This window comes from Topomyia yanbarensis, chromosome 2, assembly GCF_030247195.1.
Source record: "Topomyia yanbarensis strain Yona2022 chromosome 2, ASM3024719v1, whole genome shotgun sequence".
Classification (NCBI taxonomy): Eukaryota; Metazoa; Arthropoda; class Insecta; order Diptera; family Culicidae; genus Topomyia; species Topomyia yanbarensis.
Window position 1 is genome coordinate 368,734,719 of NC_080671.1, and position 24,965 is coordinate 368,759,683.

Sequence of the window (24,965 nt, forward strand, 5' to 3'; positions counted from 1 at the left end):
ACTCGGCGTGCAACCGTCAAGGTCAAACGCCGCCTGGGTGAGGTAAGCGAGGGCGAGAGTGACCTCGCTGTGGAGAGCGATGGTACCAGCAACCCGACACGACCGGGGCAGGGGGGCTCAAACCCCTGGACGCTGGTTACCAAGAAAAAGCCGGCACCGAAACCGGAGGTACCGCGGCCTGCGAGGAAGGCCAAGGACAGAGGCGAAGCCTTGTGGTTAAAAACCGACAAGGACAAATACGCCGATGTCCTTAAATCGATGAAGGCGGCCGAAAGCCTCTCGGCCCTTGGGCAGGATGTGCGTAGCGTAAGACGCACCAACACGGGAGAGATGCTCCTGGTGCTGAAGCGAGGCGCACAATCAAGTGCAATATATAAGGCCTTGGCTCAAGAGGTCCTTGGCCAGGGCGCCCAAATCAGGTCGCTAGGTGCGGAAACAACTCTCCAGTGCAAGCACTTGGACGAGTTCGCGACCGCAGAAGACGTCGTCGCAGCCGTCAAGGAGCACTGCGGCGTCACAATCGAGCGGGCCTCTGTGCGATTGAGGGACGGACCCTCTGGCACCCAAGTAGCCTACCTCAGGCTACTCAATGCGGATGCCAAAAAGGTAACCGAGAAAGGGAAGCTGAAGATCGGCTGGTCGGTATGCCCTATTAGTATACCCCAGCCGCCTTCAGTGGACAGGTGCTATCGGTGCCTAGAATCCGGCCATAAAGCTTACGAATGCAAAGGCCTAGACAGGAGTAAGCTATGTCGTCGATGCGGCGAGGAGGGGCATAAAGAGCGGGGGTGCACTAAGGCATATAAGTGCCTTATCTGCACCTCTAAGAAGCAAGCCCATAAACATGCTATGGGCGGACCTTCGTGTCCCTTCGGCGAGTTAAATAAGAAGAAGCCGTGAGAGTCACACAGCTAAATCTTAACCATTGTGCAGCAGCCCAACAGCTGCTGTGGCAGTCGGTCTCGGAGTCGAGGACAGATGTCGCCCTCTTATCAGACCCGTACAGCATCCCTGCCGGCAACGGCAATTGGGTGTCGGACGGGTCTGGAATGGTGGCAATCTGTACAACGGGAAGGTTCCCGGTTCAAGAGGTAATACACCCCTCCGCCGAGGGTGTGGCGATTGCCAAGATCAATGGTGTGTTCTATTGCAGCTGCTACGCCCCACCAAGGTGGCCAATAGAACAGTTCTACCAGATGATCGACAGGCTCTCGTCGGACCTCGTGGGCCGGAAACCGGTAGTAATAGCGGGAGACTTCAACGCTTGGGCAGTGGAGTGGGGCAGCCGCTGTACAAATAGCAGGGGTCAAGCGCTAATGGAAGCGTTTGCGAAACTCGATACTGTGCTAGCTAATGATGGCTCCGCTAGTACATTCCGTAGAAACGGAGTGGAGGCGTGGATTGATTTGACCTTTGCCAGCCCGAGTCTGGCTCCAGGCATGGAATGGAGGGTAGACGAAGGCTACACCCATAGTGATCATTTAGCAATCCGCTTTAAGATCAACTATGGTGTGCAGCATCCGAGGGCGGGAGATCCCTGTCAGGTACGCGGGTGGAAGTCCAATCACTTCGACAGCGAAGCTTTCACCGCGGCCCTGGGACTGGAGGCCAACACCGACAGTCTAAGCGGGGATGCGCTGGTAGCTGTTCTATCACGCGCGTGCGACGCCACTATGCCGAGAAAAACACTGCCAAGAAACGGTAGATGCCCGGTATACTGGTGGAGTGCCGAGATTGCAGCTCTACGGTCAGCCTGCCTCAGAGCTAGACGTAGGATGCAAAGAGCTCGCACCGAGGATGCAAGAGAGAACCGCCGTGAAGTGTTTCGAGCTGCGAAATTAGCCCTTAACAAGGCTATTAAAAGCAGCAAGAGAGCGTGTTTCGACAACCTGTGTGAGAGTGCCAACGCGAATCCGTGGGGTGACGCCTACCGGATTGTGATGGCCAAGACCAAAGGGGGCTCCTCACCCCCAGAACGGTCTCCGGACTGGTTGGCAACGATTATCGAAGTACTCTTCCCGTCTCGAGCCACAAGCCCCTGGCCACCTGCACTACGAGACAGTGCGGGCACGGTCGAAATGGTGGCTCCAGTGACGAACGAAGAACTACTCGCAGTGGCTAAATCCCTAGCAATGAACAAAGCTCCAGGGCCGGATGGAGTTCCGAACAACGCTCTCAAGGCAGCGATCATAGCGAACCCGAACATGTTCAGGCTAGCTATGCAGAGATGTCTTGACGAGTGCCGTTTCCCCGATAGATGGAAAAGGCAGAAACTGGTGCTGTTGCCGAAGCCCGGGAAGCCGCCAGGCGACCCATCGGCGTACAGACCAATCTGCCTGATAGACACGACTGGCAAACTGCTTGAGAGGATCATCCTCAACAGGCTCACCCCGTACGCGGAAGGTACGGACGGTCTGTCAAGCAACCAGTTTGGCTTTCGGAAGGGTAAGTCCACAGTGGACGCTCTCAACTCAGTGATAAATACTGCCGAGATAGCGATCCAACGAAAAAGGCGAGGTATTCGATACTGTGCGTTAGTGACACTTGACGTGAAGAACGCATTCAACAGCGCAAGCTGGGATGCCATCGCGCTCTCGTTACACCGGCTTAGCCTACCGGTGGGTCTGTACCGGATCCTGGAAAGTTACTTCCAAAACCGCGTACTGATATACGAGACCGATGCCGGTCAGAAAAGGGTTCCGATTACCGCCGGAGTCCCGCAGGGCTCGATCCTAGGCCCGGTGCTATGGAACCTCATGTATGACGGGGTTCTGAGACTGAAGTTCCCTCCTGGGGTCAAGATCGTCGGCTTTGCCGACGACGTAACCTTGGAGGTCTACGGGGAGTCAATTCCTGAGGTAGAACTAACCGCAGAACACGCGATTAGCACGGTGGAGGAATGGATGAGCGCGAGAGGCCTGGAGCTCGCTCATCATAAGACGGAGGTAGTTATCGTCAACAACCGCAAGTCGGCACAACATGCAGTTATCCATGTGGGAGAAGTCGCGATCACTTCACAGCGAAGTCTGAAGTCTCTCGGAGTCATTATAGACGACAAGCTGACCTTCGGCAGCCATGTCGACTATACGTGCAAGAGAGCGTCGACTGCTGTTGCGGCACTATCGAGAATGATGTCCAACAGCTCAAAGGTGTGCGCCAGTAGACGTAGGTTACTGGCAGGCGTTGCCGTATCTATCCTCAGGTACGGCGGCCCGTCATGGTCAAGAGCACTGAGGGTAACCAGTTACCTACAGAAACTGGAGAGCACCTACCGCGTGATGTGCCTCAGAGTGATATCTGCCTACCGCACGGTATCACACGATGCATCCTGCGTGATAGCGAGCATGATGCCAGTCGGGCTGGTCATTCGGGAAGATGAGGAGTGCTTTGAGCTACGTGGAAATAGGGGAGCCCGCGAGCGCACCAGGGTGACCTCGGTCGCCAGATGGCAGCGTGAGTGGGACAACTCCTCGAAAGGTAGGTGGACCCACCGGCTGATACCTAGCATATCGAGCTGGGTGGGAAGACCCCATGGGGAAGTTCACTTCCACCTGACACAATTCCTGTCAGGCCATGGCTGTTTCCGTCAGTACCTCCACAGGTTCGGACACGCGGAGGTCCCAGTCTGCCCGGACTGCCCAGGTGTAGACGAAACTGCCGAACACATACTGTTCGTATGTCATCGGTTCGACGTCGAAAGAAGAGCAATGCTTGACGTCTGTGGCTGGGACACAACCCCGGATACCCTTATTCAGCGGATGTGTCAAACGGTGGAGAAGTGGAACGCAGTCTCGGCTGCTACCATCCAGATTGCCAGTAGGCTACAGGTAATCTGGCGAACCGAGCAACAGACGGCGGGCACGGCTAACTAGTGATTGGTTAGTTGGAGCGAAAAAGGCCAAGCGCAAAATAAGAGAGTGAATGGTCTGTTCATGCCGAGGTAGGTTGGCGCAGCGAATGGCAACCGCGTAAGGGGTAAACCCAGCCACCCCGAAGCAAGACAGAAGAGTGAGTGTATAGGCGTATAAGTGGACTGCCTCATGCCAAGACGGGAGGGTCGTAGCGTAGTATGTTGGAACTAAGCTATCGATGCCTCATGGCGTGGCAGAGGAGTGAAAGGGTGAGCATCCAAGTCAGTCTCACACTGCATGTTAAGGGTGAGCATAAAAGTCAGCCTCACAGGTTGGTAGCAAGCAAGGAATGAAAAAGGTGAGCACAAAAGTCAGCCTCGCATGGTATGTCAGAAGTGGGGCCTAAGAAAAATGTCCCACATGGGATGCCAGAGGGAGTGACAAAGGTACAATAGAGTGGCACGATTGAGAGTGAATCAGGTGATAGGGTGAGCACCCAAGTCAGCCTCACATGTATGGGTAGGGCGAGCACAAAAGTAAGCCTAGCAAGGAATGAGTAAGGTGAGCACACAAGTCAGCCTCGCATGGAACGTAAAAGGTGAGCACAAAAGTCAGCCTCATGTGGGAGTGTTTGAGAGTGAATCAAAGTGTGATTGAGAGAGCACCCAAGTAAGCCTCATACAGGATGTATGATCGCGCGAGTGAGAGTGAATGAGTACATTGAGTACAGCCATCCCCCCAGAAGTAATACCGAGAGGTAGTTCCTGGGAGGAATGATGGCGGAGCCCAATGGAGTTTAGTCGGTATTAATGGCTCGTCACCATTCGAGTCCGACACGCCCCCAGTGCACCCCGTGTGGTAGATTGGACCCTACCGTTAGCACGTGTACTGGGCTAGGACATAAAGGTCTTCTCCATTGTAAAAAAAAAAAAAAAAAAGACGCACTATAAAAGCAGCACATAAGAAAAAATCATCAGTTTGCTTTCTGACCTCATAGTAGTTGCTACGTTTCTTCAGCTCCAAGCAATATATTCCATGACTGCCGCCAGGCATCATTTCAATGATGTACAGGCGCGCCATTTGCATACATGCAATGATCACATACCACAGAAAAAAACAGAACGCTCTTTCTTTCGGAGCTAAATAAACGAATTTCAAGTGTTCACTGGCGGTGGCTGGTGAGGTTGTTGGGTGAGAGAGACCCCGCTCTCTTGATCTTTCAATTATGTGTAGCGTTACCTGGGTTTGCGCTAGCAATGATTTTTTCCAAAAGGGCGCCTTGTTCGTAGTAAAGTTTTATTTGCGCTACCATATACAAGAAAATTCAACTTGCATGCAAGTTGCTAGCGCATTTTCTTCCAGCATCTGCACTAGGGCATTGAATGAACCTAGTATGAACATGGAAGTAGGTGCTTTGAACGACTAGCAGCCGGTTCTTAATCTGCTAGTCTTTTAGGATAGTCGATATATATTAAGACTTACTCAACGTATTGGTTTCATGGAAAAAATTGAAAAGTTTAAAACAAATCGGCTTTTTCAAACTTGGACATGATTTTTTTTCTTTTTATTAGTGAATAAAATAGTAAAATCATTTTTCTTGATCCCATAAAAATTTCGGAGTGGGCAATTAAATACTAACGGAGATATGATTTTTTCAATCGCGCCTTGCTTGCGAAAAGCGTACCGCCACGCATTTCGCTTGTACTCAGGCTTGTCTGTATGAGATTTTACACACCACCGTGTTGTGTAAAACACACTTGCAATTAACTTAATTATATATTAGAAATAAATAATAAATATTCAACGGATTGGCTTGATTTTTTATGAAGATGCATAATATGCGTAGCCAGTCGATGAACCACGGAAAACTGAATAAAAAAAAAATTCTCTAATTACAGGAAGATTCCGTTTTTGGCACGTTCCATTTTTGGCATGCTCCCATTTTGGCACACTCCGATTTTGGCAACAAATGGGTTCCGTTTTTGGCAACATTCTTGTTGTACATAATAGGTTTTTTAAAAATGTGCAATAGATATTTTCTGTACCACATTTGACTTTATTTCCAAACATGGGAGTCATATTAACCCTCAAAGGGGCAAATCATTTTTTTAAAATTTTGTAAAAATTGTCTCATAGCTTCAATACATTACTGTGATAATTTTGAGATGGTTTTTGCAGAGTTGTTTTGGAACATTGGATTTAAGGGTTAATTAAATTGTACACTATACGTGTTGTGTTTAATTATCACAATAAGTATAGAAATGTATTATTTGTGTATAATATAACTGGTAACAGTGTAACTAGTGTCTGACGGAATCAATTTTTACAGTAAGACCCAGAATCTGTGCACTTTAGGAGTCAAATACAGGGGAATGCGCTACACTGGATAATAAGACTATTTCTGGAGAAAATTTTCCATAGAACCTTAGTAACATTTCGAGCCTTTTTCTTTTTCGATTATTACGACGTTATTACAAAACTTGGCACTAAATTTTCAGTACATGTCGAAAGCTGACCATGGTGCGTCCCAAAGCCGTATTTAGGAATACAAAACTAATAGCCTTAAATAGTTTGATTTAGCTTTATGATGTCTTTGGTAAATTTGTTAGTTTTTTTGGCGATTTTTTTTTTCAAATGAATGGAATGAGAGTGGTTCTTGTGGTTGGGGTGTTCAAAGTATCGACTGTTTAGATGCGTGAAGTTTACCAGCTTAATGCCCTACAATATAAAAACACAAATGAATTGAAGCAAGTTTGATGAATAAACAAGGCTATCTATAATGGTTAATTTGTTATGATTTGTTTTTAAAAATTTAAGGTAGGGTGGCTCTTGAAAAATAGGGTTACTTATATTATCTTTTGATGTGTTAATTTCTCGCAAATGCATTGTTCTAGAGATTTTTGGAACTTTTATTGGAGAACATTTTCACCGTAGCACTGATGTTTCAATCCCTTTTGTTTGGATATTTGCAAGTGATTTATACAGGTTTTCTTCAAACCTAATTATCTTCAAACATTGCAATTTTATTTTCCATCTATCAATTCCATCTAGAAGATCAACGATTGGTTAGTTAACCCATTCATGCCCATGTTGTTTAAAACATTTTTAAACAGCTATAACTTTTGATTGAGGCATGATTTGCTCACAAAAACAAGTAAGGCTTATAAATGTGACTATTGGCTTTCATTTGAGTATTAACGGTTACAAGGATCAGCTCTAGAACTGAAGTTATTGCAATTAGTCTGATTGAACTCCGATGGAGCAGTGCTGCCAGGGACCGTTTACGTTGACGACGGAAAATGAATTTTTCATATAACTTCTTTATGTTGCAATATTAGTGAAAACTAATATAACTTATCAATTTAGACTATTTTTGGCTGCGTTTTCCACGCAGTTGGACTATTGTAAATATTCTGGGAGAATTGTAGTGAGCATTAGAAGGTAAAAATTGGGCAGCTTCTAGCACTGCAAGGAAAGCACCTACCTTTATGAAAAATGGTTTTTGGAGTTTCTTGACCCCACCGTTTTAAAGGAAAAATAGTTTTGAAACCCTACATGCACTAGAAAAAAGTTGGGCATGAAAGGGTTAAAGAGAATAAAATTTATTTATTTTTATTAAAAAAATTTTTTAAGGAGCTATGTTTTTTAAACAAAATAGTTCATTAACATTCTCGAAAGACAAGATAACAAGCCCAGGAACGAATGTCATGATAACGTTTATCACACTTTGAAGCTTTTTTTATTATTGCATATTTTCGAAGATTTAGCCATAAAACATTTATTTCTAGATATATTTTTCTAGTCTAGTCTAGTCTACTCATACATACATACTCAGCCAATACATGTAGGGATCCTGGAAAATTACAGATGTTCGTCCAAAATTTTTCTTATCATTATTAATGTTTGTGGCACAAATGAAATATGAAACAAGCATTAAAGCGGCCATGCCAACTGAAACGTACGAAGATGATTCAAAATTATACGACAATCAAATTATTCATTTAATGAAGAATTTAATCAACGGATTATTTTGAACCTTGAATAAGGAAGAAACGTGGACAACCGTACATGGGGATGGGTGTTTGATAAATCGTTGGGAGTGATTTTGCTAAGAGGGTTAATGTCACTCCTTTAGTTTCAGAGGTATTTAGCCTTGCATTAACTAATGAGCTTAGGTAATAGCGCCTTTACTGCCCATAAAAGCATAAGAGTCCCATATTGAAAAACAGCAAGCCGAGAAAAATGCTGTTCAAGATTTACATTTTCATTGAGCCTTATGGATGGGACAACCATGTATTGGTATTTTTTTCGATGTTTTATAAACAAACCTGGTAATCTTATTTGTGTATTGTGAATCAGTGGAGGTACAGAATACAATCCAACAGATAACTCATTGTTGCGGCAGAGCGCACTATTTGTGCATCCCCTAGTCAGTGATTTTCATTATCTGTAGACAAGTGAACAAAATAAAAATCTAAGGCAGTCCAGTCCAGCCACCGCCGCTGGCGGTCGGTTGTTCGTCTATATAATTTCAAATTGCTTTGTTCAATATCACAGTCCATCCTGGTGTCGTTGTTTTTGTGTGTTGTTTTTTGTGTGCTGATCGACGATCGAAAGATAGGAATGGGTCCTACCGCTACGATCGATCACTCATTTTCTACAAAAATATATGTGGGACTCTTATGCTTTTATGGGCAGTTTACTCGCACTTTATTTCGGGGTATATTTTTTATTACAAATGTTAAAATTCATTTTTTCGAGTATTTTTTTAAATGTCATGTAGCGCCATCTACATAAGTTATAAAGTATAAATATCTTCAGTACATGTGTTAAAAATATCAAACAAACAACTTTGCCGAAGAAAGTTTTTTATATAACACCTCTGTCAAAAGGTTGAACTGATATAGATCAGTTTCTACTTATCTAGATCAAAACCAAAGTTGTCAAAATACTTATCATTTCCATCTAAGAAATTTTACTAAAGACACTAATCCTCCAGGATATATACCAAAGGCGTGTCGAAAATATCATTCGGCCCCACCGTATGACGTCTGAATTTGATAAAAACATGAATAAAATTGAATTTGCTTATTTTTTCTTTCATCTCAATCCATTTCACATATGATTAAAAATCCTTGAAACATTTTTGAAATCGTAAATTAAAAATCTGAACTTAAAAAATACAGTGCCATTTTTGGCACGGTTCCGGTTTTGGCAACTGAAAAAAATAAAATTGTTGCCAAAAACGAAATTTTTAAGAAAAGTGAGTGAATTTTACTTAAAGATATCATATTTTTCGGTTTTTATAAGGCTATTTCCAAAATTCAAACAATTTTTTTTTTTTTGGTTCATAGAGTAAATACTAGTCCAAGTTTTCAAAATATTATTGAATTTCTTGTCTCATTCAATTTTATCAAGAGTTATCATATTCGCCGTGGCGCTCCTCGACGTGGAAATGGTTGTCGCCTCTCTTGGAACGCTCGTGTGGTTCTGTGTGACTGCAATGATGTATGTATAAATAAATCTTAACATTACACAAGAGGTCCATTGTTGCCTTATCTTCAAAATCGTTAACCAAAATCACTTTCGGTTTAAGCACTTTACACCAGACGCTCCCCTAAAGGAAAACATACACAGCTAATGCGTTATGTTTGTTTAAAATTATTATTGTTTTATACTCAATTTTGTAGTTGATTTTATATCAACAAACGATTGGGAATATCGTTGTTTGGTTGTATGAAATAATTTTTAAAATGATTAAAATGTGAAATTTGTATTCTGGCGATAAATGATTGCTGAAGAGAAATTCTTGCAGTTCTGCAAAAATGTAGAACGAATGCTTTTTAAGTTTCTGGCGCTTTTTAAATCTTGTTTTCAGTTTAGTTACCTATCGTTTGTACGTCGTACTCTTAACTCCATTCATTTTGAAAACCTTGAAAGTTTGCATTTATTTTTCTGAATGTGCTCGTCAACATTTTAAAAATGTCAAACGTTGTACTAATTTTTTTTTCACCTCAAATCTAACTGCATTCACCCCACACAGTGGCATTTTCGCGCAACAGCCCGGGGAAATGTGCTTGCGACGAAGCCATTATTTGTCGACCAAGTTTACAAATGATCAATGATGATCAAATCTCGACCGCAACTGAGTCGTACGAGGTGGCAAGGATGCCTTCTTTGTTACGCAATGTTTCAAGTTCAAATCTCAGACTAACGTAGGAAACGTGCATATAGAACCAATTTATTCTGATGCAAGAGCAGAGAAGAATTTTACAGAATTGCTTCGAAAAATGCCAAAGCATACCTGGAACACAATCATTTCACTATGTGGCAATTGTATTGCTTGTAGAGTATATATATATATATATATATATATATATATATATATATATATATATATATATATATATATATATATATATATATATATATATATATATATATATATATATATATATATATATATATATATATATATATATATATATATATATATATATATATATATATATATATATATATATATATATATATATATATATATATATATATATATATATATATATATATATATATATATATATATATATATATATATATATATATATATATATATATATATATATATATATATATATATATATGAACTTGTTTATCTGATAATCCTGATGAAATTCGCGCCCTCAGAGTTAAATTGTGTTGCAGAACAAGATCGCGTGGATTAATTTTGAACTTGGATTGCCAATTGATCCTGAATGCCCAGAAAATATATGTCTTCAGCGAAGTTCATGTGGCTAGCAAGCCGTTTGGTTCGAAATTCTACCATGGCGCACAGTGGCTGGAAGCCGGACAAAACCTCAAAAAGTTTAAAATATTAGTACTTTTCCTCAATTTCTAATGCATATATTCAAAAAATTTTGTCCATTGAATAAGAACACGATTTTTAACATCAGATTAAACGTAGCAATGTCCGGACTTTTTAATAATTTTTATTTCCGAAGCCACTATATCTATGTTTTCAAATGCATATTGCTCAATGTGGTGCTCAAAAACGACGTCGCTACATGGTTTGAAAGTGATGAACACAGCGAACCAGCGTAACACGGGTAGAAACTATAGCTGAAATCACAATTTCCAACCGCAAACATTCTGGTGTAATTAAATGCGCAAAAGTAAGCAAAAATATACAACACCACCCTCATCGACTTCGTTCTAACAAGCAAGATTGGTTTTCATTCTAAGAAACAGGATTGTTTGAAAGCATGCGAGCTACGTAAGAGCTTTCATGAATAGAAACTCAATCACACAGTATTTTAATAGGGGTATGAAGGTACTACACGGTTCTCCATCCGGCCATGAGCAATATACCTACATAGTACCGACGAACCATAACCGTAAAAAGCACAGTGAACATCCTTTGTTACTCAATAATCCGACACAAGAAGGAGCGCATTACATTTTGGCAAACCATGCTGGGTACCCTTCCGTGTGTTTCCCTAAGCACCGTTTCTGAAGAAAGAAATTGAGAATTTCTTTTTTGCCGTGAATCTCTATGACCCCATTCACATGTTCGCTAAGCAATACATCCATCAGCCCCTTCAGCGAAATTGTAGATGCTCACGGCTGGCCAGGATTTGGCGCAGGTATAAATCTCGATAGGAGTGTTACGTTAACTCGAAAAGAGGAATTGAAGTTTAATGACATTTTTTAATCATGGGTGGTTCTAGCCGGTTTTTGAGACAGCACGATCCAAACCCATTGTTTTGGCCCAATTTGGTTACATTTCAAAACTATGCAGCAGCAGTATGCGCAAGTCCTGTGGTTCAAAAAACTGAAAAAGAAAACGCGCACGATTGTGTAGACTCTGATGGATGGCGTTAATCGCAAATTTCGAGACTTTTAGTCAAACTCAGCCTAAAATTTAATCGACGTATGTAAGACGAAATCTATTTACATACTGAACTACTGTATAATTTTAGTTTCATCTCGATAACTATAAGCGATGTACCAATCAATTTAAAGTGTCGCAATAATCATTTGCTCACCCTTTAATGCATTATTGATTCAAATCGGAAATTTTAGATGATCCTTTTTGTAGTATACACTATTTGTACAAAGATATAACTCAAGTTGAAAACAGGGAAGGTTGACGAAGTGACATCCATGCCATTGTTACCGCCATCCTTTATGCACATATATAAACGTTTCATTTTCGAACAGTATAGACTTTAGCATACAATACAAAGAAAGGTGATGAGAATTAAAAAAGATGTGGAGTGATGCATCCCGCTCGGACGTGCCTGGCAGGATTCCCCCCAGATAGCAGGCAGCGAAATAAAAACTCTGGCAGAATTTCTGGGGGTCTGGCTGGCAGAGCGCTGCCCAGCCGGCCGGCTCAAATGCAACAACCGTTTCTGGCAGAATTTTTCGCCTTACGGTTATTAACGGTTTTTTTCTGCCGGATTTCTGCCAGGCTCGGACCGGCAGGACCGGTTTTGTACCGCTTCAGGTTTTGCTTGTATTTTTTCTTAATTTTTTTTTTAATTTTATGTAAATTTATAATAAAAACATGTCTGGAGACATGAAATCCATATTACTTACCTGATTTGAAACCAAAATCTTTGTTGCTTCCTATTTTTTCATCTGTCAAAACCATCCTTCTTGGAAAAATATCAATATGGCGAAAATGAAACAACGATAAACAAAACAGAACCGGTGAGGCGAATCTGCCTGCCATAACTGGAAGGAGCATAGCTGAATTCTGGCAGCGCCATTTTGATAATTTTGACAGCTGCCGGAATCCTGACGGATTTTTGCTGGCTGCCCGTTTTTCTTCCAAGCGGGATCGAGCTTATAGGGTAATATGCCTATTATAGCAGTAGAACCTATTGTGACCCTCTTTCGCACCTCTTGGTTTCCAACCAAGCATACAAGATAGTAACAATATCTATTTGGTTAAAATTGCAAAAATAAGCTCGAGTGATATTCTTCCTTAGTAATGCACATATTTTTCAGAACTATCGGCTGATTCCATTTTTTAAAGTAAAGTTGCCTTCTTGAAATATTTACTAATTCGTCTCATTCGCAACCGCAACGGATGAGCGAACAATTACCGCATCATATCTCGTTATTTCGCCAGAAATATATTAAACATTGTCCTGATGAAAACTTTTATTTCAGCCGGAGAATCCCTTTATAATAAATCCACCATAAAAGCACTCGTAAAACGCTGGGATAGAACGGGTGACCATATCAAGCGAGTGAAAAACCTAGACAGTCCAAAGGACCACCCTCCATCTCCTCTTAATCGATTGTGCCTTCACCCCAGTTTTTCGGCAGTAAAAAAGTTCTAGGTTCTGGTAGCTAGAGATTCGGCAGTATTATCTCTGTTCTGGAGTCAGGCAGGCACAACTCAGCCAAAGTCTTTCATGAGAATTCGATCACCGAGCTCATTTTTCGGATTTACACACACGCAGCTCTTGTTACATAACCATCAGCGAAGGTAACATGATGTTGTTGGAAAAATCGGCAATCATTTATTTAGCGAATGATACGAAATATTCTTAAATCATCTATGCAGAACCGGTAAGGGGAGATCCGTACTAAACACACGTCATTGAAGTAAAGTAGAAACATCAACAGTGTCAAGTAGCTTCCCTGCGCAATTTCTTGATTTAAAAATAAGTAGCTGCCAATCTCCAATGGCAATCATTATCTCTTGATCTGAGAACTGGGATCGAAACAGCTGCAAAGCTGCCGTTGATTGCAAATTACTCCATTTTATCAATGGTTATATGAAACATAGCGGATAGGTTAGTGCAAATAATATCAGTTTGAGCGCGACCTTCCATACTTCCTGTTATGTAGGATGCGAGACTCGGCAGGTTAGTCGCTGTTCAGCGTCCAGTGAAGCTATGTTAATAGTGGATTAAGTACTGCTAGCATTGACCCTGAAGTGGGTCCATAATCACCAGCTAGAGAGAGCACTCAGTGAAGTTATTCCACGATAGTATTTGTTGTTTCGTCATTTCCCTTTTCTAGATTGGAAAAATGTTCGCGGATTTGCAGTAAGACGAAAAAATGCCACCGGAAAGAGAACTTAACAGAAGTAAAGTCACCAAAACGTCTGCAATTTGTCTTCTCAGAGGCACCAAAAGGAATTCTTCGGATCTTGGATTGAAAGGCAATTTAATCCGAGAAGAAGCTCTAGTCATTATTGTTTCATCGACATTGATAGCGGCCAGAGATTGGTTCATAACGGGAACCAGTTCAATTTATGGACTTCCTATACATATGGGACTGTTATGCTTATCACGGCAGTACAAGTCATTCATATGCTATGCACGAACTCTTCGTTCTTTATCTTTTCAATTTCCACGTAAGAGAAGAAAGTCACCAGACACCAGGACAGTCACTAAAAAAGACATCGGATGGTAAAATTGAGATTTTATTTTCATCTGCACCTAAAATTAGGCTCGTGACAACGCAATATTTGATGTAAAACTAGTCATTACCAGTTGTTATCCTTCGCATGGTTATTCACTGCGGATAAGTTTTTTCATGAATGTGCTGTTTATATTTATTTTGATTGGGTTGAAAAGTAGAATGATTCATTTTAAAAATCGTACGATGGCGTCCATGATCTGGATACCTACTTAGAACTTTTTTGGTGCGATGGAGTATAAGGCATTACGTTTCAACCAGATTTTTGTTTGTTGCGGTGAAATTTTGCACGCCAAAGAATCGATAATTAGAATGTTGCAGTGAGAATATATGCATAGAATAGAAAATTAATTGTCATTCATGCTGAAAATTTAAACATTAATAAGCTTAATAAGTATTATATTTAGAAGAAGGAGAAGAAGCATATTCATGCTTAATTCTGGTTATAGAAAAAAAGTGCGGCCCTCTCCCTAGTAAGGTCAAAATAGGCTCATTACTCTATTGGCTGTGGAAAGCAGAATAAATGTTTTTTTTTTTAATGTCGGCTATCTCAGTTTTCCTCCTATCAATCGATCGATCATTTTACTTATGAATAAGCCCTAAGCACCTGGAGCCTCAGAAAGAGATTGAAAAATTCAGTGTTATTCTCCCTCGTAGACTAAGATACTTTTTACTAGGTACAATGAAAGCTCAGATTAAGAAACATACGATAAAAGTTCGCGTATTTCTTACATAATGTACAACGTATGTAAGACTCACTTGAAGAGCCAATCATCGGAGATGTAATCTAGCGCTCTGTTGAATCGTGGCGCAATTAACTATTCATACTGATTGCATCCTTGAACGCGGCAAGCCATTTCCATCAATATTGTATTAGCACTCAGGAGCACTGCTCCACCAGATGCTTGCGGATTCAGTGTTTGGTTTGGAATGAAATCATTGGCACAAATCCCTTGTTATCCAAGACGATGCTTCACATATGATGATTTGCCAATTTTGATTCTATTAGCGAGGACGTACCACTAGTTTGATAGTTACTCGATCAAGAAGAGAGAGAATGTGGATACATTGGTGTCAAACTATATATTTCATTCCAAAAAAGCGGTACATAAATGTTAAATATGCAGTTTGTAATACAAAAAAAATAGTAATCGTTTCCCTAATTTTCATCCTACAATTTCAGTCATTGTTTTGAAAAAAAATGTTGCGCAACTGCTCACGACAAATTTAGATTACAACTGGTTAGGTAGACAATAAAAATAGAGTAAGCGTGTGCTCAAAAATCTACTGTACACCTTTTACGAATTTAATCATGATGCACATGTTCGATACCTGCTATGAATAACGAGTTATATAAGAATAAATGAAAACCAAATGTTTTCATAGTGAGTTTCGTCCGCTTTGATTCGATTTCATTTCCTTTGTTGGTCGTACAATATACAAAACACTGGTATTATCGTTCACTCTGTGCACCGTACCGGGCAGAGTTTGAGTACAAATTGTTACCACAAAGTACCTATTGGCCAACAAGCGAAGAATGTTCAACGAGCAATGATGGTCATTGATAATATCTATAGTGCTTCTAAAGCAATAACCCGCACCGCAAATAAAGAGCATATAGGATGTTAATGTTACCAGTAAATCGTAAAATGCGAATAAAACAATATCGTAATTTAAATTTGAAAATATATTACTCTACGTAATACTATTTGAATGGCTAAAGTCCAAAAGGGTGCAATCCACCCAATTTTTTCCGATTTTACCTTTTTAATTGTTTCAAGTAATCCATGTGTAGTATCACTTGAGAAATTTTAAATATGACTGTTCGCAATGCTGAGATCAATTGAAATGCTGAGATACAGTTCTATTTTTCAAACACTTTTTGATACAGATTTAAAACAGCTCGACAACTCTTTGTTAAATTTTACACCATTTGAAACACAAATAAAACAACAGGAGAGAATGGAGATAGATGAACCACGGGTTAGGTGAACCACTAAGAAGATTACGTCATATTCTAGCGATTTTTACGCGTGCATGATTTTTCTTGGTATGTAGCTCTTTTAGGTAACCTAACCTCACATCTATTTAAGATAGCGTCAATTGTTTGTTGACGCTTTTAAAAATAATCAAATTTTGTTGTTGTTAACGTGGAGATAGTTGAACCACCGCAAATATTTTTCATTTTGGGTTTTATACTACAGCATACAAATAAATGATATTTGGCGCTGACAGAATAAAAAACAAACGAATAAACGATAAATTTTCGTATGGGTTTACGGTGATTCATAATAGCCGGTAGAATGGTTCAGCTTTCCTCATAGGTTGATTTAAGTATCCCATAGTCATCATAATACTTAGTACATTTCGAAAGTACTAAGTATTATGATGACACCTTTCTTTTAATTTTCAAAGGTATTACATATGTTTCTTCTTTTATATTCATGCACAGAGAAAACAGTTTCAAAAAATTCCTTTAAAACATTGCAAGTGACAGAAAAGTGGTTCGTGTATCCTTACTCCCTCTTATATGCGACAACTGAGAGCAGAAAAAAATTAGAGGGTTGTGTACAAGACACGACCACCGACATTGAAAATGCGACATGACTAACGAACACCATGTGCACCATCATCGCATCAATATAGCATTATTTTTCAGGGCACATACGCATTACGTTGTTACTTTTAATGTCATTGTTCACTGGTAAATATACAGAATTGATTATCAACAAGCACAAGTTTAAAACAAGCTAATCCCTAGTAACAATTATGGTTTTATGATAGTTTTATAGCCACTGATAAAACTTAGGTGGCACTTGTAGCGTGCTATAAAACCTCAATTGTTACTTGGGAATGAAAGGGTTTTTTGCATCATGTGTGAATATTTGTTTACATTATGATTCACTGGTAAAGGTACAGAACTAGCAAGCGCAAACTTAATACAAATTAATAAAAGGAATTTTCGTTTTCCATTGCGCAATCGTCCTAATAAGGATGATTTGTGATACGGCGCAAGAATCCTAAAGTTGAAACGATTCGAACCTTTCGCAGCTCTTAATAGTGAAGAAATGTATATTTAATACTCGAAAACTATTTTTATGGTCACGATCACATTATTTCGAAACTGTCAACTTTGGATGTTTAATATCTTTGAAGAATATTTCAACGCAAAGCAGCACCTCATATAATAAAATAATTATAACAAATTTATTTTTCAAGCAAATTTTGTTAGAGATTTAATGTCTTCAGCAAAGTTTTCGAAAATGCTATTTCAAACAATTTTATTGAATGAAGTGGGCACAGAGTAGTTGTCCAGTCGATTGCATTGTATGCAGCTCACCTGGGTTCAATTCCCAACCCCGTACGTCAGATTAGAAATTTTTCTAACCTGAATCAAGATCCGAAAACCCCTAAGGTTAAAGTCTCTATAATCAAAATAAAAAAAACTTTGTTGAAGATATTCCATTACTAGTTTTGTTGAAGACATGAATACTCCGTGTATTCAGAATGTCGAAATATATTAGACTACATCGTCGCTGTTGTGCTATTTTATGACAAGTCCAATTTTAAGGTAAACTGAGTTAGATATGCCACATTACTAGACTGAAAAATCTCTATAAAATGGCGTTTTCATAATTTTTACATTCTACTTCGTTACTGAACATAGCGATAAACGTGCTGCAAAATGGTGAGCTTTTTGCTTCAAATGACAAATGTCTTGGGATTGGCTCAATTTATATTGATGTTTTAGTTGTTTTTCTGTGTAAAAATGTCTGAGAAACACAATAGCATAAGCATTTTTAAAATAAAAATAAACGAAGAATGAGAAAAATACAGTTTTAGTTTTTTACTCGAAATATAGATTCTCCGTCTAATTTCCTTCAAAGTGCATCTCATCGATTGTTTATAGACCAAATCATACAAAAAACATGATTAAAAGTAAATAATTGATGCTTTACTTGCATAGAAAATTTTTCATGCACGATTATGATACGTCATACATGTTTTGTCATCACTACACACCTATGACATGTGTGAGTGCATTAAATTTTTGGCAAACACTCTCAATATGGTCAACCGATCTTCGTAATATTTGAGAGATTAATACACAAAAGATAGAAGCATCAATTATGGTCTCTGATTTTTTTGTTTATTTATTTGGGTTTTAACCTAATGGTCATTCGCCAATGAGATCAAAAATTAAAAAAAATATATGCAAAACGCAAGGATTCCATTTCGATTTTGTATGTTTGGAATTATTTTAATGTTTTACTAGCAGTGAGGTCAGCAAGTGCTGAGTTGGTTTGGGCCGCGGGAGGCCACCTCATGGGGTTTGGCGAAGGAATCACAATTGGGTGGATTCAGCTACGGTGTCCAGACCATATTTTCGGCACTGTGTGGTGTGTGCCATAGACGTGCCGTAGACGTGCCACAGGCATCCTCTCCGACGCCGAGGTAGTGTGGCAGAGGGCCCATTGGCGATGTTCATTTGAGTGTCGTTCTCGGAATCTTTGTGCGGGCTGGTCGTGATTAGGCGCAGTGGCTCGCGGGGGACCTCCCCACGGCTCCTGGGAGTGTGGTGGGGGACCCGCGCTCACTTGTTCGTGCTTTGTTTATATTCGGTAGAACAGATTGGCGTCCTTCAGGAATAGGATGAGTGCCTCCTCCCGAGCCGGGTCGTTGGACAGGATATCTCGTATTGACCCGGTTAGGTCGTGCTGTTGCCGTAGGTAATCCAGCTCCCGGCCATTGCAGAGCAGGTGCTCGACGGTGAGCCGGGTGTTACATGAAGCGCATTCTGGTGGAGGTACGTTGGACACGATGTGGGTGTGGGTCACACGGGTGTGCCCCACGCGAAGTCGGGAAAGTATTTTCTGTTCTCTCTGACTTCATCGGTCGGTCCAGATGTCAGTTGAGTCCTTGACCTTTTGCGTACGACCTCGGAATCTCCGCCAGTGGTTAGTGAATCCGTGCTTTACACTCGTGTTGAATTCCCTTAATATGTCCACTGTTGGGGTATCGGCTGAGAGACAAGTTCGGGCTCCTCTGCCGGAGAGAGCTTAACGTGCCGCGTATGCAGACCCGGAAGCGGCGGTTGGTTAGATAGTTTTGAATGAACACACCGAGGTTTCCCTGTATGCCCAATCGCTTTAATTCTTGTAGTACACCTTTGCGCCAGAGGGTGTTGTAGGCTTTTGCCACGGCGAGAATGGCGATGTCGACGTGGAAGTTTTCAGATCTGGCTTTGTCCAGTATTTCACCGAGGGAGCCTAGGTGGGCTCCAGTACCGAGTCCCTTCCGGAAGGCAAATTGGCATTGGTCGAGAAGTTTATGGTCTTCCAGCCACGTGGTCAGTCGTCGGTTAACTGTCCTCTCCAGGATCTTCGATGTGCATGATAACAGACTGATTGGTCTGAAGTCACTAGGGGTACGATCGCCCTGGCACTTTTTGGGGATGGGACCACATGGGCCAATTTCCATTTCTCTGGGAAGGACCCTCCTTCCCAAGTTGTGTTGAATGATAAAAGAGCCCTTTTACCTCTGGGGGGATACCGAAGCATCCGATAACCCACCCTGTCGGGGCCGTCGGACTTCCCTCGTGCAGTTCTGAGAGCGACGGCGAGTTCAGATCCCGTGAAGGGTTTATTGTAGATGGCTGTGGAGTCCGTCATGAAGGTAGTAGATGCGGATTGGAGTTTTCTTATTCGTTGGACGAATGCTGCTGGTAGGGCTTCGTCGGCGGATAACGATTTGAAATAGCATCCTATCCTGTCCGTGATTTCTCCAGGGTCTATGATGGTGATGTCGTTGACTGCTAGGGATTAGCCGTTTTGTCGGCGTTTTCCGCTGAGCGCGTTGACCCGTCTCCACAGCTCCGTAGTTGGGGAGTCCGGATGAATTCCGTCCACGAAGTTGTTCCAGCTTGTTTCCTTAGCCGCTTGGATTGTTTTCCTTGCGGCGTTCCTGAGCGTCCTAAAGTTATCCGCTCTTTGGTCACGGAGGGGGTGATGGGTGATGTTTTTGTAGGGTGCGGAGTGCTTTCCGGCGCGCTTTGATGGCGGCGTCAACTTCCGGATTCCACCAGTGTACGGCTCGGTGTGGTGGTGCACCACTGGTTCGGGGGATACTTTCTTCAGCTGCGTTGACAATTATTTCCGAGAGTTTGATTGGCGTGTACGTGCGGTCTCGGTCGAGTTGGGATTGTATCGATGCGTCGTAGGCGTCCCAATCGGCTTTGTCGTACAGCCAGCGTCTGCGCCTGATGGTTTTAGGTGGGGAGTGGTTGGTGTGTACTCGATGGGGAAGTGGTCGCTCCCAGCCGTGTCGTTGGCCGTGTATCAGCCACATAACCCTGCAATGGAGCTGGAAGCAAAGGTGATGTCGACGGCAGAGGCGGTGATACCGCGGATGAAAATAGGGCTGCCGTCATTAAGTATCACGGCATCGACTTCTTCGATGAGTTGGACGATTTCGTTGCCTCGGTGGCAGCACTTATCTGAGCCCCAGGTCGAGTAGTGTGCGTTGAAGTATCCCAGAATGACGAAAGGGGCTGGGATCTGATTGATTAGGCTGATTAGTTGATTTCTTATATTAGTGACCCCCTGTGAGAGGTAGATACATACGATGGAGCAGCTGATGGGGGTCGAGATTCTCCTGGCAACAGCGATCAGTTCAGTGTTGAGCGAGATGTAGGTCAATACGACTTCAACCTTTATGCCCAGGCCGATGGTTTGATGGTTGTTAGCTCCTCTCGCAAGCTCCCACTAGTATCAGTTCCCGAACCAAGAGGAGGGGTCGGTTCCGCAGTGTAGGTGCTTTTCCTAGATGGCGAGGCAGAGCGGCATTCTTCTCTGAATTGTTTCTACCATTTATAAGTTTCAAGATATTCAATCTCAAGCTTTACAAATCGTGTTTCTTGAAATGTGCAAAATGGCGCTTGTTATAAGATAGCACAACATCAACGATATGAGAAAGAAAACAATTAAAACAGGGTATTCTGATATTATTGTAATTAATAAATCTTATCTGCTGTGTATAAACAAAATAATTCACATTCTATTGAAGGTATTCTTTAAAACTTACAGAAAAATAAATTATTGTTATGAACTGGCTGTAAGAAAATTTGTTAAATATCGTCTTATATCTCGATATACTGCATTCATGTAGCCTTAATATTTTCAACAAAGTTGTTTAAAATAACATTATCAACAACTTTGATGAAGACACTAAGTCTCTTACTATTTTTCAAAAGTTTTTTCTCCATAATTACTTCTAGAAGATTTACCAATATTATTACATCAAAAGATGTGCTTTTTTATGTTGAACAGCTTCTTCGAGGTTGTTAAAAGTCCAAAGTTGATGCTTTCGAAATTAAATGATCTTGATCGTTTAAAAATTTTTCGCATTTATTTCACCTGAAAAGTGTACTTTTTATTTTTGTAAAGAAAAAACTATAAATGGTATCTGTTTGACTAATTTTGTTTCTGAACTTTCAATAATTTATCAAACTTACATGAAATTTAAGCATTTTCGAAAAATCAACGATATTTTTACCAACCCCCCCCCCCCCCCGCCGACCTAATTTCTGGATACGCCACTGGCCTCTCATAAAACTTAGATTGCACTTGTAGTGTGCTACAAAACTTCAATCGGTACTTGGGATCGGACCCTGAAAAAATGGTTGAATGATCATAACATCGATGTAATGAAGTGAGCAATAAATGTTCGAATCTTAATCCCGTGGAATGCCACGAAACAAGCAAGAATATTAGAAAAAAATACAAGAAGCATAAAAGGCCATTTCAGTTGTTGGTAGTAACACTTTAGTATAATCAAGGTCTAGAAGAATCAGAAAAGTATTAAGACGATGGCTTTACTACCAAATACTGATAATAGAATTTTTAAACTGGTTTAATATTTGATGGAATTCATTTTTCGTAGTAATGCATTTTGCTGAGTTAATTTTTGGTGCTTAATTTCTCGATATTAAAATATAATTTCCTTTAAAATATAAAATGGCGAAATTTGAATAGTTTATAGGATGGAATTGTTGTTTTATTCAACACTGTAATACAATTAAAGATCAGTACAACTAATCAACTTACCACTTTTAGTTAGAAGCACCAAACTGGTGAACAATATTGCTGGCAGGTAGTTGATATGTTGCTCTCCTATACACATTCTTTTTTGGTACCGCTACTAGAGAAGTAGCACTTGTATAATTCCTCAACGCTGATACCGTTTTCGCACGTTCACTTTACACAATGTTTTCCCGTCCATAAACACTATACGGGTGTGGTATCCATCTCCGTGCCCACCACGGTAACTTCACCACTTGTATTGCCGACCGAAATTAAATTGAATTTCTTCCCCGTCTCGAGTTTCTGCTTGGGGTCGCCTTTATTTGTCTAATTAAGATAGAGTGGGTAGGTATATTTGCACTTCCCGAAGGGCACCGCCGCACTACTCCGGCACAGCTGCTAATCGTTCCTTAACCAAGCGAAAAGTTTTCCAGAGCATATATTTGAACTTGAACTGGTGGCAAAGATAGCAAAGCGGGATTAGCCTAGTTTTTTGTTGGGGTTTTGAAAGAAGATATATACTTAAATTTGTCAATTTCTAGCCAAGTTAATCTTCTAGTTTCATCAAATTCATGTGATATTTTGTACTGAAAATATTAGCACACTATTACGAAAATTACTTGGCCTACAATCGATGGATTGTGCACAACCAGCATAACTCAATCTTCTTGCTTCAAAACTAATAATCACCACTGCCATCTACCCTGATAATCTAATACCTTCATTTTTGAGTGAAGTGAACATTGTCTTGGGCGCAAACAATTTCTTATGGATGAAATGACAATAGGAACATGCATCCAATGCTGTACAGTGGAAAATATTAATCAATTCCAGTTTTGTTATCTTTGCCAAACTCCGAAACATTTCAAGAGATGGCGCGCACTATTTTTCGAATACCAAATGATCCGTTTGAAACCATGCTGTTGACATACACAAACTTGATTTATGAAGGAATTTTCTCAGCCCATTTTCCACCAAATTAACTGACATGTTTGTTATAGCAAAACCCCTCAGAAGCCATATGAATTGAAAGTACCCATAGCACAACGTTCCAACATGAGCAGCACAATCAGTAAGCCAATAACAATTTATGTGTTATTCCTTTCCCACTGAGAATTATCTCGTTCTTCAGCACCAACTGGCAAAGTGTTCTCTGATCGCACGGCAATGTTCGATAATCGTGAAATAGAATTAGTCGCTAAAGGTCGTTCTGCATTTCCTCCTGCATTGGCCTCTTCCTGGATGGCGTCGTCCTCGTTCAATGATGAATGGTCCTTGCTCTGTAGTCTGAAGTCTTCTTGGGCGAAATCTCTGAAAGCGGAAAAAATAGGGAGAACAGTGAGCTAGAATGAAATAGGACTTCGACGTGGCATTTTGTACGTAGAAATAGAAGGGGAAATGGTTCTGCAAGTTTGCGGTATCTAATGGGGACAAATTGCAATTGAAATGATAAATCGCTACACTAGCTACAGAAGATAGGAGCCACATCCTCATTTATTGCAATAAATGTCCTCCGCATATTGGATGGTGTTTTAACTGTCAGCTAACGTGACTATTATGTAATTTATCTTACTGTGACATTTGTATGAAACTCTGGTTTTTTGTGTAGAATACTGATAAATTCAATAAAATTTCAGCAGAAAATAAAAGGTTTTTTTATGCTGAACTGAATTATTTTTTTTATTGCACTATTTGGTCCAAAAATTGTTATGTGGTTATATGGAACAACTTTCATTAACGCAAGGATCGATAGCTCAAATTGCAAGCGTTCTGTTAATGTGCAAAAATTGCAAGAAGCTTCCTTACATGTAATGCAAGAAACAGAAGCCTCGCACGGACAGATTACGAAAATACCGAATCCATCCCACCATTCTATCAGATGTTTATGAAGTGGATAATATATAAACACTTGAACGATTTCACGATTACGTTGCGTTGCGTTGCATTGCATTGTGATGATGATTTTGGCGGATTGCACACTGACTTCATCATGTTTGACTGCTGATTATCTAATAAGAGTTGCTTAGGAAGTGGTAAGTAGGAATTCATACCAATCCAACCCATATTAAAACCTCCACAGCATGATAGCCATCATTGCCGGCCACCCCCATCTCCATCGTTCACAGGGAAGGATAAAGGATAAGATGGACAAGAAGTGTTGATGCTCCACCTACTTAACGAAAGGTAGACGACTCATCAGACTCTTCCATAGCTTTTGCTGCGTTAGTGGTTTGGAAGGGTATAAGGTCTAGGATTCGCTCCAAACAAGCGATGCAACCTCTAAGCATGATTTATTAGGTAGTAGTTTATTTGATTTTCGAGTACACGTTCACTCGAAAAAGAAAAGATCTTGTTTAGTTTTTGATTCTTTTTAAACTCTGGGCAGCCGGCAACCGAGAGAATCCTGTGTTCCCTAAACAAAAGCAATTTGAACTCCACACAGCCGACCGTGGGAGTATTGCTTAGAAAAGTTGATCTTCTCTGCGTAATGGGCCGGATCACTATCTATTGCAACAGTATTTAGACAGAATTCGCTACTTCTTCTCTACTATATACTAATTGGGTTGAAAACTACCGATAACACATTATA

At 40.7% G+C, this 24,965-nt stretch overlaps 1 protein-coding gene across 13 annotated transcripts in view; it reads right to left on the reverse strand.

Moving 5' to 3' along the window:
• LOC131684476 (uncharacterized) overlaps window positions 1-24,965 on the reverse strand; it is a 231,462-nt gene that overhangs the window by 32,179 nt on the left and 174,318 nt on the right. For 5 of the 13 annotated variants that reach the window (XM_058967399.1, XM_058967392.1, XM_058967389.1 and 2 more), the window contains one exon: window positions 22,400-22,829. In XM_058967399.1, the coding sequence (XP_058823382.1) occupies window positions 22,400-22,475 (76 nt within the window). In that variant the 5' untranslated portion in view covers window positions 22,476-22,829. Of the gene's footprint in view, window positions 1-22,399; window positions 22,830-23,411; window positions 23,687-24,965 lie in introns of all 13 variants that reach the window. The other 8 variants (XM_058967401.1, XM_058967396.1, XM_058967398.1 and 5 more) reach the window with 3 other exon arrangements.